Raw genomic sequence first — 20,043 nt, forward strand, 5'->3', positions numbered from 1 at the left:
TCCAAGCTGGCCTGCAAAGCCAGTCGCCGACTGGGCATCCTCCGTCGTGCGAAGTCCTTCCTAGGCACACCTGAGCTTCTCACCACATACAAGGCTTTCATCCGCAGCTCAATGGAATACTGTTCTCCCCTATGGGCTGGTGCTCCTGCCTCACACCTAGCTCGGCTTCACGCTGTTGAAACCAAAGCTTTCAGAATCATTGGAATCTCCCGCGATGAAGCTATCTCTGAGGGCCTTTCACTCACTCACCGCAGGCAGGTAGGTGGTCTTTCTGTCTTCTACCGACTCCTCTCCGGCCTTGCTCCCCCAGCTCTCTCTGTGCTCTGTCCCCCAAATATTACTACAGGTCGCACAAGATCTGCCAGCAAGCCTCTGATGGTTAAACTGCCGAAATCTCGGCTCTCTGCTCACCTTCACTCCTTCATTCCTCTTTTCTCCCGCCTCTGGAACAAACTCCCACACTCCCTTCAATCCCACTCCTCCCTCCAGGTCTTTAAAACAGCTGTTCACCACCATCTCTTATCTTCCCCCATCCAAAACCTTGATCTTTTCTACCCCCACTAATTCACCCCAGATCCACCTTGTTTGTAATTCCAACTTCTTTCCTGGTAGTCCTGGCAGTGTCCATATGTTTTATGCCTCTCCCACCCCCTTTCCCATGCCTCCCCCCCAAAGCCCTCTCCCTCCCACAGATCTCTCGATGTCTCCATGTCTCTCGGTTCCTGCTCTCAAATGTTGTGTTTGTGTCCTTCCCCCTCTCTCCCCATCTTGTCTACCGCTCCCGATGTTATTTGTTTTATGTGTCGGTTTGTCGGTTATGTGTCGGTTTGTCGGTGTCTTTCTGTGTGATAAATGTTCGCTCTTTCACGAGCCTCGATCTTGTATTAAAAAAAAAAAAAAAGGCATTTCATCTTTTTATTTAAAATGAATTTGTAAAAATTTCTAATTACAAAATTCCACTTTGACATTGTGTATTGATGGTATTACTCGATTGAATCTATTTTAAATTCAAGTTGTAACACAAAAAAAATATGAAAAAGTCAAGGTGTGTGAATACTTTCTGAAGGCACTGTATTACTTGATTGCTCCTGGGAAAAAACTCAGGCAGTGTATACGCACAAGACACGGTCGAGACCTGAGGGCCAATTACTGGTTCGATGATTTCTCCGAAATAAAATTCGGTGATTCTCCGAATTCGGTGATTCGGTTCGGTGATTTCTCCGAAAATTTCTCCGATTCAATAGCATTGAATCCCGGTATCCAGCTGTATGTAGTACTACGTATGTTAAGATTTGACTAAAACATCTTTTCTTCACAAACTACCTGAACGATTTGGACCAAATTTGTTACGATGCATCAGGACAGCAAGGTCACATGGGGTTGTGCTCCCCATCTGGATCTGCCATCTAAAAGGGGTGAAAGGAGGGTTTGCCCCAAATATTGGTATTTATTCAAAAAATCTTCTTAGAAACCGACAACCGGATCCAGACCAAACTGGCAATGCGGCATTGTGATGATGCCTTAACCTTAAGTTGTTCTCGCCATGACAGTATCTCCCCTGGAAATGGGAGCCACGGACTCCCTCCCGTAATCCCTCATATTCACTAAAACATATTTTTCTCAAAACTACATGACCGATATGGACCAAATTTAGTACCATATATCAGAACATTAAGGTCCCTTGCAGTTGTGCTCCCCATCCGGATGTGCCCCCTATAAGAAGCTGGGTATTTCGCCTCTAATTCAGGTAATTTATTTCTAAATCTTCTCAGAAACCGTGGTGAAATAACCGTCAACCCCCCACAGGCCTATTGGTTTTATCTGGGGTCAATTTTTTTATGCAAACATAGCCCTTGAGCTTCCTCATGATGAAAGAGGATGCCATGCAAATTTTGGTCGCACTGGTTCATGCAGGGTCTGAATGCATATACAAACAAACTTTCTTCTTCATATATTAGATATTGATTGATCAAAACAGGCTTGACTATGAAGACCAACAACTACTACCGTGGTATGATGCAGGTCGAACTGGCTGCACCTACAAAAGGTTCATGCAATTATTTTAATGCTTATAGTCCAGAGAATAACAAATGGATCACGACTTGTCAGTAGTAACTATGGTTTTTCAGTTTATTGAGGTATTTTAGGTGTTTCTCATTTGGTCTTCATTCTTTGTGTGCAGGATCTCCAAGCGCAGGACCGTGCACATCGCATTGGGCAACTCAATGAGGTTCGTGTGCTTCGCCTCTGCACAGTTAACAGTGTAGAAGAGAAGATCCTTGCTGCTGCCAAGTACAAGCTTAATGTGGACCAGAAGGTCATCCAGGCTGGAATGTTTGACCAAAAGTCATCGGGCCATGAACGTCGTGTATTCCTGCAGGCCATTTTGGAACACGAGGAGCAGGACCAGGTGACAGGGAATGGAATAGGGAATGAATGAATGAATGATCGTTTTAAGGCCATTTTCCTCCCCAGGGGTTAGCCTTGCGGGTCCCATGACAATCATGGTTCCCTGTTTGAGGCAATGTTTTTATGGCCGGATGCCCTTCCTGACGCCAACCCTTGGTCACCTCTTACGATGTGCAGGGATACGGTGTACCTATTCTAAATCGGGGTACACACCGTGATCATTCATCCCAGCAAGCTGGTACTCAATTTGCCGACCTCGGAAGGATGACAGGCTGAGTCAACCCCCCTGGCGTTAATTCAGCGATCGACCAGGATTCGAACCCAGGATCCTAGGATCCCAAGCCGGCACCCTAACCGCTAAGCCAACACCAGGCATAGGGACCTGTAACTAAAAATACCAAACGTTTTGTTGGTGGTGTTTTGTCTTCTGGATAGCCAAATATCCTGTAGTGATTAGCACTCTGCATAATCTACTTGTTGAATGCTGCAAATATTTTGATTGTTTCAGGATGAAGATGAGGTTCCAGATGATGAGACGGTGAATCAAATGATTGCCCGCAACGAAGACGAATTTGAGCTCTTTATGGTTTGTGATCGTTTATATCCACCTGCCAACCCCAACCTTCCTTGTCTCCAATGCCCACACTTCTCTTCCACTTTCCTGTTCGTGCTTTGTTGAAGCCTTTTTCTTACTGACTGACAGCATCATCCATTTTTATTACATCCACCTCAACTCCTGTTTCACAAAATGAATAAGTTAATATAACATAAGCTTACTGTATGTTAATAAGCTTCATTCAAATCCTCTCTTCACTTTCATTCAAATCCTCATGCTCCCTTTGCACATCCTCTTGCCTTCCTTTTTTTTTTTCTTCCAACCACTTCACCTGACATCCAGCGAATGGATGTTGAACGACTGCGTGATGAACGTGGTCTGCGCCGCCTGCTTGAGGAGCATGAGCTCCCTGGATGGATGGTCCGTGAGGATGAAGCTGACATGGAACTGTTGACAATACCAGGACCTCACGACTCGATGGTTGGGCGAGGTTCTCGTCCCCGGCGTCAGGTTGACTATAGTGACACGCTTACTGAACGCCAATGGCTGAAGGTATGGTTTTCGGAAGTTGTTGAAGGCAAATACCATGAATACTTCCTGTTTGCTCGGTTGAAAATCTAAATACCTTGCAAGATTACAACCTAATCTTTACAGAAAAACTACATCCTGTGATCTGATTAAATTCTCATCAGTTCTCTGTTGCATCGAAAATAAATATCATGTGAAAGTTTTGTAAGGGAATGTGTCTTCATCCCTTTAAGGACTGAAAACACAAAGCAGGTTATTGCTGGATTTAAACTTGGAGCTTTTGCAATCCATTACTATATACATTGTTGGACACATTCAACCTTGAAATTTCTAATTTATAATCCCAAAAAACTTCAAATATACAGGGTGATTCACATACGACGTACTATTTTGTTTGTTGAATAACTCTGTGTTGCGTGAACCGATTTACTTGTAATTTGCAGCACTTATAGACAAATGTTCCCCATTTATTATGTGAAAATTTCATTTAAAAATAATTGATACAAATTTAGTTATTGGTCTCGATATGGCGGCCGTCATTTTTGATGATGGGAAACAGCCTGACCTCTTGCCATGACATGACATGTCGATTAACATGTCGATTAAATTGCTCTTAAACGTTGATAATTATGGAACCGGTCTTAGAGTCAGCTTTAGACTTTTTGGCAGCATAATGTAAAGAAAAAATCAGCAAGAATGGCAAGTTACAACAGTCAGGAGCGTGCAAAAGCTGCAACCTGGTATGAGGCCACACAAAAGCTTAATCAAAGTGAAACGACGTCTTCGAACGGAGTTTGGTCGAAGCTGGGTGCTGCCAAGCAATGTCCAAAGTGTACACGACTCGACCAAGAGACTTGCTGGAACTCAAGCACCGCATCAGGAATGCCTTCTGGGAGATCACTGATGAAATGCGGCAGAAAACCATGCTCGAATACAAGCAGAGACTGTTCCGAGTGATCGAAAATGACGGCCGCCATATCGAGACCCATAACTAAATTTGTATCAATTATTTTTTAATGAAATTTTCACGTAATAAATGGGGAACATTTGTCTATAAGTGCTGCAAATTACAAGTAGATCGTTTCATGCAACACAGAGTTATTCAAAAACAAAATAGTACGTCGTATGTGAATCACCCTGTATGTTGTGAAAAAATTGCAAACGAGATTGTACAAATTGAGTTGATCTGCTTAATAATTATCTATATATATATAAAAGAAAGTTTTTGTTTGTTTGTTTGTTTGTTTGTCTGCACGCGCTAATCTCCTCAACGGTGAATGATAGGAGGAAACCTCTAAAACAAAAGATGTCGGGACGGGCCCCAGGAAGGTTATAGGCTAGGTGGTGAGGCCGCCTCGGCCGGGATGGGCCCGTTTCGCAATTAAAAGCTGAGCTGAATTATAGTAGTCAATCTTCTACGGCCGCAAGTAAAAGCTGAATTATCGTAGTAAATTCATTCAAAAAGAACCAAAAATGTCGGGACGGGCCCCGGGAAGGTTATAGGCGAGGTGGTGAGGCCGGTCGAGGCTGCCTCGGCCGGGCTGGGCCCATTTCACAATTAAAAGCTGAGCTGAATTATAGTAGTCAATCTTCTATGGCCGCGAGTAAAAGCTGAATTATAGTAGTAAATTCATTCAAAAAGAACCCGGGCAACGCCGGGTTCATTCGGCTAGTTCCAGATAGGAATTTCTCCACAATACCAACATGCAGTTTAACAATGAAAAATAGACCCTGCAGGATGGTTTACCTTTACATTTATAGTAATTAGATGTATTTATACTTTTATAAAACAAAGTCATCAAAAGGGTGACCGAGACCCCCTTCCTGCTTTAATGTCCTTCACAATTACTCGTGCACTACTGTCTCACACATGCCAAACTAATCAAAGATTTGCTCTTCCAATCCGAAACTCGGTAAGTAAAGGGAATATGATGAGTCTTTACGGGGTTGTTAATGAACAATTAAATGGGCAGGTTGTATTTGGTGTTATATTTGTTGCTGACATTGTTGACGATCTCGTGGTGATATTAGTACTTGGGTTCCAGGTGGATTTTAAGGATGATGCACTGCAGATGTGGGTGTACCTGCAGAAGGAAAGTAATATAAAGGATTTACAAATCGTGCCCTGTAGGAATAACTTTTTACCATTTGAGCTTTTGCCATCAAATTTTCAACAAAGCTCATGATGCGAATATGGGGAAAACAAATAATTTGGTCAAAAGGTCAAATTCAACGTGACATAAAATCGTCAATTTTCATCCGATTGACCTGAAACTTTAAGAATTTGCATACTGGGTCACTGAATTGATTCACCATTCATAAGCTAGAACCTGATTGTTTTTTTTAGATCCAAAGTCAAGGTTAGGCCGAAAAAAATATATTGCTGGTCTCTGTTCAGACCAAGGTTCCACAATTGATGCGGCGATGCGGTTTTTTTTTTGGTTTTTTTTTTTTTGAAAAGCATGGATTGCACATATAAAGGTGTTTTTTGTGTCCTCATTCCTTGCGGTCGTCCTCATCTGCCGTGGCGCCGTCCAGAGAGAAATTAAAGACAGCCAATGCGACTGGTAGGCCTTTTTGTAAATAATGAACACAAACTTAAGTTATTTTAAAATGTATTTATTCTGAAAATTATTAAGTTCTTCAAGCATATTATAGACTGCCATTTCGTTCTCGACATCACCTCGAAGTACCATCAAACATTCCAATGCGTCGATCGCATCAACACTGCGCATGCGCAAGTGGTCTAACAGGCCGATGGTCTCCCACGATCTCTTCTCCCCGTCCACCAGATTATCACAGACACCTACAAAGTCATGACAAACGAGATAGGAACCAGGCCTAACTAACGAGACCACCCTCAGCTCTCTTGGCCTTCTGGTTGCTTCACACGAACCCGACAAAGAACGTCTTCGTTTCAATAAATGACAATATCCAGCCGATTGGAATCATGACGGCACGGCACACAAAACTAATCATATCTTTGGAACGGCTGGTTGGATTTGAACAAACTAAACGAAATTTTGTCGAGCAGAACCATGCGCGAACGTCAATACCAATGGCGACCCTCACAGACCCGTATTTCCCGAAATAGCGCGCCGGCCCGGCAACAACAGGCGCGCGCTGTTGTAGGTACGGTACCGTTGGAAATTTTAAAAAAAGAATTGTTGACGCGCAGGGTCAAAATCGATGCGCGCGCTGACCAGAGACCGGAAATATATTCTTCTCAGCCTTACATAAAATCGTCAATTTTCATTTTGGTTGTTTTCATCAAGTTTAGTTCAAGTATAAAGCAGAAGTGGATGGGCTTTGCAATTTGAGATGCTTTCTGGTTGTTGTTTTTTATCTTAATTTTTTTTTCATAGTTATGGCTAGCCCCACAAACTGTGATTGAAGAGGATTATCTTCAACTTTAAAACATGTGGATGTGCAGAAGTTTGCCTGATCCTCCAGTACTGTATTTTCCGGTGTATTAATCGCGCTTTTTCATTGGCAAAAAAAGTTTAAAGTTTGGGGTGCAGTTAATAGACAGATATAGAAAAAAATATATATATATATATCAGTAGATCTTTATTCTACATATCGGGTAATTTTTAGAGCTTTCATAATTATGTAAAGCTATGCAAGTATAAGCAATCTCGGTTGCGTGTTTTTACCCATTGAGTCAGGCACGGTAACCCCGACATGTCATTGTGTTTCTGTCAATTCTGATTGATTGACAAACAGGAGTGAGGAATGATTGAAGGGAATACCCACCTGGCGCCTCGGCGCCAGGTTGACACAATTAGAATGGGCCATAAGGACCAAGATAGGTTTTTTTTAAGTGTACACATTGCGATACGTTTAAATAAAGAAGATTTATTGAATTTAATGCTACTTTAAACAAGACCAAAAGTCTAACAGCGGCATAGCCGGGATTGTAAAATATTATATACCACAAACACACATGATTAGCTTTTCAAACAGTCGCTAATGCTGTTTATAACATTTAAAAAATTAATTTGGAGGAATCCCGACATCTGTGAGGTATGTTTTACTTACAGAACTGAGGGAAGATCTACTGTAATCTAGATTATACCCCACAAGGGTTGGGTACATAATGTTTTGTTGGAAGAGACGTAATGCCGATGCTTTTGATATTTCATGGTCATTTTAACAATCGGTTTGTTTGTGTTTCACACTGAATGAAAAACGTAAAGGTAGAGCATGGCGATTGTGATAAATGACAGTTTCGACGATATGTTTGGCATGAGTGGCATATAAATCAAAATGGCGGTGCGTGGAGGGTCAGTCGCTGTACCGCCGTAATGATATCAGACATAATCACATCACTCTGTCATGTGACCAGATATTCAGCTCTGATTGGTATACGTTTGAGGGGACATACATACATACATACAGACAGACAAACACTGTTCTCGACGGCTTTGCCCTACGGGCTACGCCGTAAAAACCATGTGAATTTTAATTGAAAAGACCTATTACCATTTCCTGGCATGTGACGTCACCACACTGTTAATGGTGTACATTCCAGTTCTGGTACGGTAAGCTTGCGTTTTATGCGTGTTGTGCTTGTGCATTTTTGGGGTAGTGTGCATCTGTCATTTACACCATTTTTTGGAATTGGTGACTCCAGTGCGCGATGAATGCTGCGATTAAATTTTCGCACTGATCAACATGAAAACGTGTTTGCGTTTACACCTGCATTCCGGCTGGATTGCCTTCCCTCTCCCTCAGTTTCGGGAAACCCTCCATGTTAGCGTCGTGCGTGTAGTGATGTTTCCCATTTTGCGCGTGAATTGTGCTGTTGTAATAAGCATAACCCTTGCTATCATGACTGGAAATCATCCGTGGACTAGCTAGGTTGGTAGTGCGAGCAAAATACAGAGGAAGGCCATCACCATGGAAGTAAAAATGGATGTTTTAGAACGGTATTTAAGAGGTGATCGTATTGGTGATACGAGGACCAGGGAGTGATCGCTACATTCAAGGTGTATTATCCCCGAAGAACATTTGTAAACCTGAAAATGATTTAAGCATTTGCAGGTGAAATCAACTGATAATGATCAGATGGCTGTAAAGAAATTCTGGAAGGCCTTTACAATAAGGGATGTTCTATGGAATGATGAGGAGTGTTGGAGGGAAATCATCTGCTTCTGTATAAATGGTGTAAGAGGGAAACTTTGCCCTCAATTTGTTCACCGCTTTAAGGGTTGCGGCGTGAATAACGATGCGTTGAAAGCACGACATAACATCGTCAAAATGACCAAGACTGCCAGCTTTAATGAGGTGGAGGAGGGTGATGTAGAGGAGTTGCTGGGCTCGTACCGGGAGGAGCTATCAAATGAGGACCTTCTACTCCTGGAGAAGGAATGCCAGGTGGATCTTAAACATTATAATGTAAATAAAATAAACCACTGTAATAGTAAACATAGGACAATAAGATGAGGATTGCGGGAGCACTTTTCCTAACCTCTGCCTCTTATAATGGGAATTTAGTTTTAATTAACAAGTTTTCATTCACAACACTTGCTCTCAGGCTGAAGTTGAGGAGGTTGACATTGGGGACTTCACGACTAGTCCGTTATGGGCCTACAGGTTCATGTCACGCCATGATCTGTCTGACGCCGCACATACATCTCCCAATATGTACCCGATGACACGGCTGATAAGACGACGCACTTCCAGTCCTAAAAATCAAGCTTTGCCGGGAGCATGAATTTTAGTTTTTTGAGGGTTAAAAACAGGGGTGCGGTTAATACACGGTCACGGTTAATACACCGGAAAATAGAGTATGTGAAAAAGAGGAAGACTTGGATGAAGATTTTTACAACTTTGTCAAGCATACATATGCCTCTAAGGCAGTTATTGAGGTGAAAGTTGAATGCAGTCTTTAGAATTTTGCCTGAAAGGCAAATATGCATTGGAAAAAGCAAAGACTTATTAAACTTTATTTTACAACAGAGCCATTAATTTTTATATTAACTGATAAATTATTTTATGATTCAATTTATTGGTTAATACTATGACACAGGAGGAGGCCAATAGATAAATCGTATGCATGTGTCACATCTCTCCCCTCACGCCCTTCCCACTTCTGTATTTTGGAAAGTTTTCTATTTGATGTTATCCACAAAATGCCATGTTAAGATCAGACAAAAGAGGGTACGGTATAAAAGCATCTGCAGTCAGTTTTATTTAACTTTTGTAAAATCGTTTTTTTTTTTTTTAACCTTTTGTATAAACTCCAATTTGTTTCAAACACGCAACTTCCCACTACTTGTATGTTGTTGACTCATAGTTGTGATTTGATTCAAACATTTGTTTGGTCTACGCAGTTACACAGCTTCAGCATTACTAGCTAATCATGATTGCACTTTTTAAAGGTATAAATCATTTGTTTATAACTTATAGAGGGTGACAGGGTGGCTGAACCCACCATTAAGTGGGGAGCTGTTTCATTAATCACATATACCTCTGCATGTGCCCTCTGCTGTCTCTGTAGTGCAAAACCCCCACTCTGCATTTGTCTTCTGAAACCTGCTGAATGCAACAGTTGTAGAAAGAAAACTCGGTGATTGTCTTCGTTGTTGTCAAAATGAACAAAACCTATTCATGGCAGGAACTAGAATAGAAGGAGAAGCCAGTGTATGATTGTCTACAAAACAGTCATGTTCTTTCTCGATGAAATACATGTTTACACTTCCATTAGGATTTTGATCTGATTTCTCCTTTTCAACCTGGAAAATCAGTTGTAAATCATGATCACCCTACAAACGACACCATCTGGAAAGAATGGTTCTAGTTTATTTATCAGAGGTTTGATTTTACCCCTACAAGTTAAAAATATGGAACAGTTACTCGCATAGAAAGTAAATTCATAGCAATCATTCGTTCATTCATTTGTTTGTTCATTTCGTTTGCAGCCTGTGGCTGCTGGTTGCATCATTGCTGGGATTGTGGCTGTGCCGCTGAAGCAAGGCAGAACAGTGCAGGTTAGAACAGTGATTCAGTGAGGGTGCCGAGGATCCTTTGCCAACTCTTCAGAAAGGACACTGGGATATTTAACGATAACCAACTAATTCCGGCAGATGGGACACCAAGCTTAACGTCCATCAGAGGGACGGCATGCACTTTAATGAAACCCAAGGATGGTAGTTTATAGCTGGGCCGAGATTTGAATCCAGGCTGGACGGCTCAGAGACGAGTGTGCGTACCTCTAGGCCATCATGCCAGCCGCAGTGAGAGCATATGTGAGTAATATACCTCCAGCCTAGATTCGTGGTATGCTTAACCCAGCGCATCTTCCTGAGAGCTCATCAAAAGATGATTGTCTTGCTTCAAGGTTTGTACTTGATAAGTATGATTTGAGTAGTGCTGCATTTAAAGGACAAATTACACTCACTAAGCCTTTTGTTGCACAAATGTTTTTTGTACACCGCTCCTTTCCTATTCCATCCCCAGGCGCTGCAAGACGTCATCGCCGGGCACTGAAGGGGGCCCGGCGATGACGCACGTTGAAAGGGAGTACTCGGTTTTCAATCCAGTTGTTTTCTTGTTTGTCCGGGCGATATCTCAGCCATCCTTTGAGCTGGGAAGCTGAAATTTCAGCATAATAGTGAGCAAGTGCTTTGGCAAAAACTGTATTCTTTTTGTTTTTTAATTAATTAATTAACTAATTTTTCTTGATTTATAAAGTACTTATTTATTTCCTTTCTCATCTAGGCATTATCTGAGGCACCTTTTGAGCTAGGAAGCTGATATTTGGACATAACAATGTCCAAGGTGATTTGGCTGTAAAGGGTATTTTTGATTTATTAATTAATCGATTAATTCTTTAATTATTCCATTAATGACTTTTTTTTTAAGTTACAGATTCGGATGAAACAGTGGTGGTTTAGGTATTCTATTCACCAATTGATTAATAATTTAATTATTTTACCATTATTATTTATTTATTTTCATTATTAATCGCTTATTTATTTCCTTTCTCATCTGGGCAATATCTCAGGCACCTTTTGAGCAAGGAAGCTGATATTTGGACATGACAGTGACCAAGTGATGTGGCTATAAAGGATATTTTTGATTTATTGATTAATCAATTAATTGATTTATTATGTATTGATTAATCAATAAATTATTGATTTATTTTGATTAATGACTTATTTAATTAATTTTCAAAAAGTCACACCTTTGGATGAAACACTGGTTGTTGAGGTATGTTTAGCCAATTGATTGTTTGTTATTGTTTGGTTTAGCCAATTGAATTGAAACACTGGTATTAGCCAATTGATTAAGAAACTATTTTATGATTAGTATTTATTGATTTTAATTATGCAATTAATCAATCAATTGTTGCACACCTCTCCCTCCCAATACCGTCTCTATGTGCTGCACAGCGGTATTGCCGGGTGCCTAAGGCACCCCTAAGTTGCCGTGCACTGGAGTATGTTATATATTTATTTGGCATCAATGGAGGATGTTTGGGGTGGTGTACCTTGAGTGTATCTGTACTTGTTTCAGAATTTAGCCATTAAACATCTCCGTTTGGAATGTATACACATGATGTTAGATTTTTAAATACCTTGCATTACAGTGTGAACCTTGTGCAGTGCTAACTGACCTCTTGTGTAACACCACAGGCAATAGAAGAAGGGACGCTGGATGACGTTGCCGAAGTAGTGAAGCAGAAGAGAGGTCGGAAGCGGAAGGGGGTTGTTGGGGGCATGGGAGGTGTTCGTGGTCGACGACACGCTGATGATTACCATGACAGACCCCCAAGTGCTAAGAAGCGACGTGGACGACCGCCTGCTGAGCGACCGCCTCCTGAAGATGCCCCGCCCCAAGGCCTAGTCCGCAAAATGCAAAGAATTTACAGCACTGTTGTAGGATACCGAGACAGGTCTGTTGCCATCTAACACCTTTCTTTTGCCCCCTTTTTCATTTTTTCCCCTCAATTTTATTTTCAATATCATCATTTGCTTCAAAAACTAGAGTGAAGTCAATGGCGCACCATCGCAAATCCCCACACTTCCCACCAAAAGCAAAGTTGAAAGATGGCAAAAAGTTACACCAGGATTGAACCAATATCAAATTTTGAGTTAGAATTTTTTTGGGTTTTAACCCCTGTTGGTCCCCACCCCCTTGTGGCATGAGACTGTGGTCATATTTCATACGTCCCCCAATGTTGATTGCATATACAAAGTTTCTTTTTTAAATGTTTCATAATTGCGTTTTTTGTTATTCGACGTTTTGACCTCGCCCCACGGGGCTGGGCCAAAACGATACTGCTCTTGCACCTTCTTTTCATGTGGTGATATTAACTACCAAGTTTGGTGAATTTCTGTACAACTGTTTAGGAGAAGATAGCGTGATGGACAGACAGACAGACAGACAGACAGCGCCAATTACAATACCCCCCGTTTTTGGTTTTTTTTTTAATGCATGGGGATAAATATTTCTTGAATTAATCATTCTGCACTGGCCGGGTATTTTGAGTCAGGCCAGTTGTAGCATTTATCACAGTTTCTGACCAAGTAACTTGTATACTCTTTAGTTTCATGTATTGGAGAAAAGACTCGTAAAAAAACACGTTTTTCGTTAATCACTTTCTTTCATTTTATAGACTCGTTATTTTTTTTGTTCTTGAACAATGTCCAAGGTGCAGGAGGAGCATCTACAGTGCATTCAGAAAGTATTCAGACCCCTTCACTTTTTTCACATTTTGTTATGTTGCAGCCTTATGCTGAAATTGTTTAAATTCATTTTTTCCCTCATTAATCTACACTCAATACCCCATAATGACAAAGAGAAAACAGGATTTTAGAAAGTTTTGCAAATTTATTAAAAATAAAAAACTGAAATATCACATTGACATAAGTATTCAGACCCTTTGCTATGACACTTGAAATTTAGCTAAGGTTCCTCCCATTTCTCTTGATCATCTTTGAGATGTTTCCACACCTTGATTGGAGTCCACCTGTGGTAAATTCAATTGATTGGACATGATTTGGAAAGGCACACACCTGTCTATATGAGGTCTCACAGCTGACGATGCATATCAGAGCAAAAACCAAGCCATGAGGTCGAAGGAACTGCCTGCAGAGCTCAGAGACAGGATTGTGTCCAGGCACAGATCTGGGGAAGCCTACAACAAAAAATCTCTGCTGCATTAAAGGTTCCCAAGAGCACAGTGGCCTCCATAATTCTTAAATGGAAGAAGTTTGGAACAACCAGGACTCTCCCTAGATCTGGCCGCCCGGCCAAACTGAGCAATCGGGGGAGAAGGGCCTTGGTAAGACAGGTGCCCAAGAACCCGATGGTCACTCTGGCTGAGCTGCAGAGATCCTGTGTGGAGATGGGAGAAACTTCCAGAAGGACAACCATCACTGCAACACTCCACCGATCTGGGCTTTATGGCGGAGTGGCCAGACGGAAGCCTCTCCTCAGTGAAAGACACAGGAAAGCCCACAGAATCTTGTTTCTCACAGTCTGAGAGTCCTTTAGGTGCTTTTTTGCAAACTCCAAGCGGGCTTTCATGTGTCTTTCACCGAGGAGAGGCTTCCGTCTGGCCACTCCGCCATAAAGCCCAGATCGGTGGAGTGTTGCAGTGATGGTTGTCCTTCTGGAAGTTTCTCCCATCTCCACACAGGATCTCTGGAGCTCAGCCAGAGTGACCATCGGGTTCTTGGGCACCTCTCTTACCAAGGCCCTTCTCCCCCGATTGCTCAGTTTGGCCGGGCGGCCAGTTCTAGGAAGAGTCCTGGTTGTTCCAAACTTCTTCCATTTAAGAATTATGGAGGCCACTGTGCTCTTGGGAACCTTCAATGCAGCAGAGATTTTTTGTTGTAGGCTTCCCCAGATTTGTGCCTCGACACAATCCTGTCTCTGAGCTCTGCAGGCAGTTCTTTCGACCTCATGGCTTGGTTTTTGCTCTGATATGCATTGTCAGCTGTGAGACCTTGTATAGACAGGTGTGTGCCTTTCCAAATCATGTCCAATCAATTGAATTTACCACAGGTGGACTCCAATCAAGGTGTGGAAACATCTCAAAGATGATCAAGAGAAATGGGAGGAACCTTAGCTAAATTTCAAGTGTCATAGCAAAGGGTCTGAATACTTATGTAAATGTGATATTTCAGTTTTTTATTTTTAATAAATTTGCAAAACTTTCTAAAATCCTGTTTTCTCTTTGTCATTATGGGGTATTGAATGTAGATTGATGAGGGAAAAAATGAATTTAAACGATTTCAGCATAAGGCTGCAACATAACAAAATGTGAAAAAAGTGAAGGGGTCTGAATACTTTCTGAATGCACTCACTGTACATGCATATTGAACAACAACATTAGAGGACATAAATGTTGTTTGACATGAACTGCAAAGCACATTAATGGACAATTTAATAATCGACAAGAGATTGTGATATTGAACCAGCACGTATTTGTGATCAGATGAGAATGCCAAACAGGCCCATCTGAAAAATACATTTCAAAATAACTTCTTCCAGACCAGTAAAACGTCCCGACTAACCTGACCATATAATTTTAAAATATTTTTTCCTGCTCTGAAAGTAGAAACTTCTCATTATCTGCCTTAAAGATTTATCAGAAACAAAAATATATATTTGCCTTATTTTTGTTCAATCATATGTAATTACTTTTTCCCAAGCTTTTGCACATTGAGAACAAAACTTATTTTCTTCAGCACATCGTCGCAATCTGTTAATCGCATTCTTCTTCTTTTGTATGCAATGTGTGGCTGTGAGTTTGCATAAAGTTTGCTGGGGGAATGGGGAGCGGGGGGTGGGGGGAGCACAGGCGTAGCTCTGATGCAGTGCCCCCTATGGGTTAGAGCAGGAAGTTGTTCATGGTACCGACAATAGCTCACCTACTCTTCACGAAGGACACCGTGGGGTCTTTAACATCCACCAACTAATGACGGCAGATGGGACTCCCAGTTTAACATCCATCCGAGGGACGGCACACACATTGATGAATCACCCTCCCTGTGAAACACCGGGATTCAAACCCATGCTATGTGGGGACATCTGACACTTCTAATGTTGCCATCTTTAGGTATTGGACCTAATGCTATACTTAAATAAAAAAAACTTTAAGGATAATTTTTAATTTTAGATAATTATTAAATTAGTTTATTTCTCTAAATTATTAGTGCATAACAGTATATGTATATGTGTATATATACAGCGAAAATGATAGCAACGGTACCATGTGTTGCCAGGCAATGCAGGGGCGCTTCGCTAATGGGACTATTTGGAGGAGGGAGTGAGGTGGGAGGTAGGGGTAGTGAGTGAGGAGGTAGGGGTGAGTGGAGAGGAGAGCGGAGATCAGGATGAGGAGTGAGCAGGGGGGAGGATGGGGTGAGTGGGGAGCAGGAGGAGTGAATGGGGAGAAGGAGGAGTGAGTGGGGAACAGGAGGAGAGTGAGTGGGGAGCAGAAGGAGGAGGGGTGAAAGGGTAGCAGGAGGAGGGGTGAGCGGGGAGCAGGAGGAGGGGTGAGCGGGGAGCAGGAGGATGGGTGAGTGGGGAGCAGGAGGAGAGGTGAGCGGGGAGCAGAAGGAAAGGTGAGCGGGGAGCAGAAGAAGAGGTAAGCGGGCAGCAGAAGGAGAGGTGAGCGGGGAGCAGAAGGAAAGGTGAGTGGGGAGCAGAAGGAAAGGTGAGCGGGGAGCAGAAGGAAAGGTGAGCGGGGAGCAGAAGGAAAGGTGAGCGGGGAGCAGAAGGAAAGGTGAGCGGGGAGCAGAAGGAAAGGTGAGCGGGGAGCAGAAGGAGAGGTGAGCGGGGAGCAGAAGGAGAGGTGAGCGGGGAGCAGAAGGAGAGGTGAGCGGGGAGCAGAAGGAGAGGTGAGCGGGGAGCAGAAGGAGAGGTGAGCGGGGAGCAGAAGGAGAGGTGAGCGGGGAGCAGAAGGAGAGGTGAGCGGGGAGCAGGGGGTGGGGGGAGGGGTCAGCAGGGGGAGGCGTGAGCTGGAGGAGGGGTGAGCGGGAGCAGGAGGATGGGGAGAGGGGAGCAGAAGGAGAGGTGAGCGGGGAGCAGAAGGAGAGGTGAGCGGGGAGCAGAAGGAGAGGTGAGCGGGGAGCAGAAGGAGAGGTGAGCGGGGAGCAGAAGGAGAGGTGAGCGGGGAGCAGAAGGAGAGGTGAGCGGGGAGCAGAAGGAGAGGTGAGCGGGGAGCAGAAGGAGAGGTGAGCGGGGAGCAGGGGGTGGGGGGAGGGGTGAGCAGGGGGAGGGGTGAGCAGGGGGAGGCGTGAGCTGGAGGAGGGGTGAGCGGGAGCAGGAGGATGGGGAGAGGGGAGCAGAAGGAGAGGTGAGTGGGGAGCAGAAGGAGAGGTGAGCGGGGAGCAGAAGGAGAGGTGAGCGGGGAGCAGAAGGAGAGTTGAGCGGGGAGCAGAAGGAGAGTTGAGCGGGGAGCAGAAGGAGAGTTGAGCGGGGAGCAGAAGGAGAGTTGAGCGGGGAGCAGAAGGAGAGTTGAGCGGGGAGCAGAAGGAGAGGTGAGCGGGGAGCAGAAGGAGAGGTGAGCGGGGAGCAGAAGGAGAGGTGAGCGGGGAGCAGAAGGAGAGGTGAGCGGGGAGCAGAAGGAGAGGTGAGCGGGGAGCAGAAGGAGAGGTGAGCGGGGAGCAGAAGGAGAGGTGAGCGGGGAGCAGAAGGAGAGGTGAGCGGGGAGCAGAAGGAGAGGTGAGCGGGGAGCAGAAGGAGAGGTGAGCGGGGAGCAGAAGGAGAGGTGAGCGGGGAGCAGAAGGAGAGGTGAGCGGGGAGCAGAAGGAGAGGTGAGCGAGAAACAGAAGGAGAGGTGAGCGGGGAGCAGAAGGAGAGGTGAGCGGGGAGCAGAAGGAGAGGTGAGCGGGGAGCAGAAGGAGAGGTGAGCGGGGAGCAGAAGGAGAGGTGAGCGGGGAGCAGAAGGAGAGGTGAGCGGGGAGCAGAAGGAGAGGTGAGCGGGGAGCAGAAGGAGAGGTGAGCGGGGAGAAATCCAACTACAACAACAACAATGTAAGACGACAAGACAGGTTTTCATTGGTTGCGACACACATACACACACACCAACACATATTGTCATGGAATCGGACCACAATCCTTGGCACAGGATCTTTGAGAGTGAACCGCGAGATTGTCGAGACCTGGTACTCTGATAAAAACTCCATCAACCGACACATCGACTTACACCCCACATACATAGCACTACGCAATCAATCACAACGTCAAAAACGGCAGAGTCATTTGAATGCAGGGAAGCCCTGTGATTGGCAAGAACTTGGACCAATCCATCACGTGAACCGTCCCCAACGGAACTTAACGGTTAACACCACACTCAACGCCTCTGAGGAAGAGAATTAGTTTGTTCTTGAAACTTCAGGCTATTAATGAAGAATTTTTAATTATTTTACTGCTCAGTGTGCGATCATTTACAATATGAATCCTGAGCTACAAATCTTTCGACATGTACGTATGTATATATAAATAAAATATACACTACCATTAATGAAAAGGGGGGGAGGGGAGGGTGCATAAATGTCTCGCCTGAAATGAGCAATTTCCTTTGGAGTGTGTATTGATAGAAATGGGAATTCAGTGTAAATATTCGGTGAGGAAATGTCGCAATGGGTGCAGCTGGTAACCTCGACAACCTTGATCCATTCTATCAGCTGAGATTTCCAATCCATGCTTGTTGGACCTCCGAAGTACTGCTTGGGAGTGAAGGTGATATGATGAAAGTTCAGCTGGGAAACAGGTTTCGGCATGTTTTGGGCCGACAGCCTGATGGAATATTACCAAAGTTCTTTCCATACCAACCGACCACCTCCAGGCACCTACCCCTCTCCACATCATTTCTTCAGCTCCGACCTTCCCCCTCTCTCTATATTCCCCATATTTTTTGCTTTCAGCAATTTCCCACAGCATTTCATTCTGGTTTGGTGGTGAAAGAAGGCCGGTAGGGTAGAGCAAAGGGTGTTGGAGAGGAGGATAAGGAAGAAAGTGAAGATCGACGAAAGGCAGTTTGGATTGATGCCAGGAAGAGGAACGACAGATGCGCTTTTTATTGTAAGGCAGGTGCAGGAGAAGTACATGGAGAAGAGGAAGAAGTTGTTTCTTGGGTTTGTTGATCTGGAGAAAGCATTCGATAGGGTTCCACGCAAAGTAGTGACATGGGCATTGAGGAAGTTAGGAGTGGAGGAATGGTTGATCAGAGTGGTGATGGCAATGTACGAGAGAGCGCGCACAGCTGTAAGGACGAAGGATGGGAACAGTGGTGAGTTTGAGGTGAAGGTGGGAGTGCATCAGGGGTCAGTACTAAGTCCACCACTATTTGTAGCTGTGATGGAGGTGCTGGCTCGGAATGTAAAGGAAGGTTTACCGTGGGAGTTGTTGTCTGCAGATGATCTGGTGTTGATTGCGGAAAGTATGGATGGACTGAAGGAGAAGATGAACAAGTGGAAGGAATGTATGGAGACAAAAGGTCTGAAGGTGAATATCGGAAAAACGAAGGTGTGGCAAGTGGTAAAGCATATGGTGAGGTGGAAAGAACTGGGAAGTGGCCATGTGCTGTGTGCAGGAAGGGTGGCGGAGTGAATTCCATAAAATGTGCAACGTGCGCTGAGTGGGTTCATCAAAAATGTAGTGGTCTGAGAGGGTCATTAACCAGTGTGGCAGCTACATTCAAGTGTATGGTGTGCACAGAGGGAGCTGCAGATGGAGGAAATGTTGAGTTGGATCTTGGAGACGGCGTGAAGCTGGAAGGTGTGAAAACATTTTGCTACCGAGGAGACATGCTGAATGGAGGAGGTGGATCAGACTCGGCAACGGTTGCTCGAGGGAGATGTGCTTGGAAGAAATTTCGGGAAATGAGTGGCGTGCTGACGAGGAGGAGAGTGTCGTTGAAGCTGAAGGGAAAGGTGTATGCTGCATGTGTGAGAAGTGTTATGATTTATGGGAGCGAGACATGGGTAATGAACGTAGAGCAACAACGAAGGCTGGAAAGGGTGGAAATGCGAATGGTTCGGTGGATGTGCGGAGTATTGTTGAGAGAGAGGAAGACAAATGATGAATTGCGAAAGATGATGGGAATAGAGCCTGTGATTGATGCTGTGAAGAGAAACAGGTTGAGATGGTTTGGTCATGTGTTGAGGAAGGATGAAAGTGACTGGTTGAGAAGAGTGATGGAAATGAATGCAGAAGGAAGTCGAGGACGGGGAAGACCGAGAAAGACTTGGCTAAAGGTGGTGGAAGAAGAAATGCAGGCAAGGGGGTAAACAAAGGGAAATGCAAAAAATAGGGCAAAATGGAGAAGATTGTCATGGGGCCTGCAAGGCTAACCCCCGCTCTACCATGGAAAATGGCCTTAAAATGCCTGTTGTTTTTCATTCTGTTTCCCATTCTATGATCCATAAATCAGTAGTTTCAGTTTCACTTTGAGATATCAGTTTAGATTCACCATCACAACTTGTGATGCGACGCAAATAGTGCATGGAAAAGGTCGTCAAAACCGATTTCGGGAGGAAATTTTTTCGAATTATCTAAGGGGTCTAAAGTTATTTTAGGGTCAT

At 43.9% G+C, this 20,043-nt stretch overlaps 1 protein-coding gene across 3 annotated transcripts in view; it reads left to right on the plus strand.

Moving 5' to 3' along the window:
- Positions 1-20,043, plus strand: part of LOC137428089 (SWI/SNF-related matrix-associated actin-dependent regulator of chromatin subfamily A member 4) — a 155,443-nt gene that overhangs the window by 113,688 nt on the left and 21,712 nt on the right. For all 3 annotated transcript variants that reach the window (XM_078776859.1, XM_078776863.1, XM_068118032.2), the window contains exons 27-30: positions 2,183-2,410; positions 2,918-2,995; positions 3,308-3,517; positions 12,136-12,395. In XM_078776859.1, coding sequence (XP_078632985.1) covers positions 2,183-2,410; positions 2,918-2,995; positions 3,308-3,517; positions 12,136-12,395 — 776 coding nt within the window. The remainder of the gene's footprint in view (positions 1-2,182; positions 2,411-2,917; positions 2,996-3,307; positions 3,518-12,135; positions 12,396-20,043) is intronic.

This window comes from Myxine glutinosa, chromosome 1 (assembly GCF_964187855.1).
Source record: "Myxine glutinosa chromosome 1, kmMyxGlut1.1, whole genome shotgun sequence".
NCBI classification, from domain to species: domain Eukaryota; kingdom Metazoa; phylum Chordata; class Myxini; order Myxiniformes; family Myxinidae; genus Myxine; species Myxine glutinosa.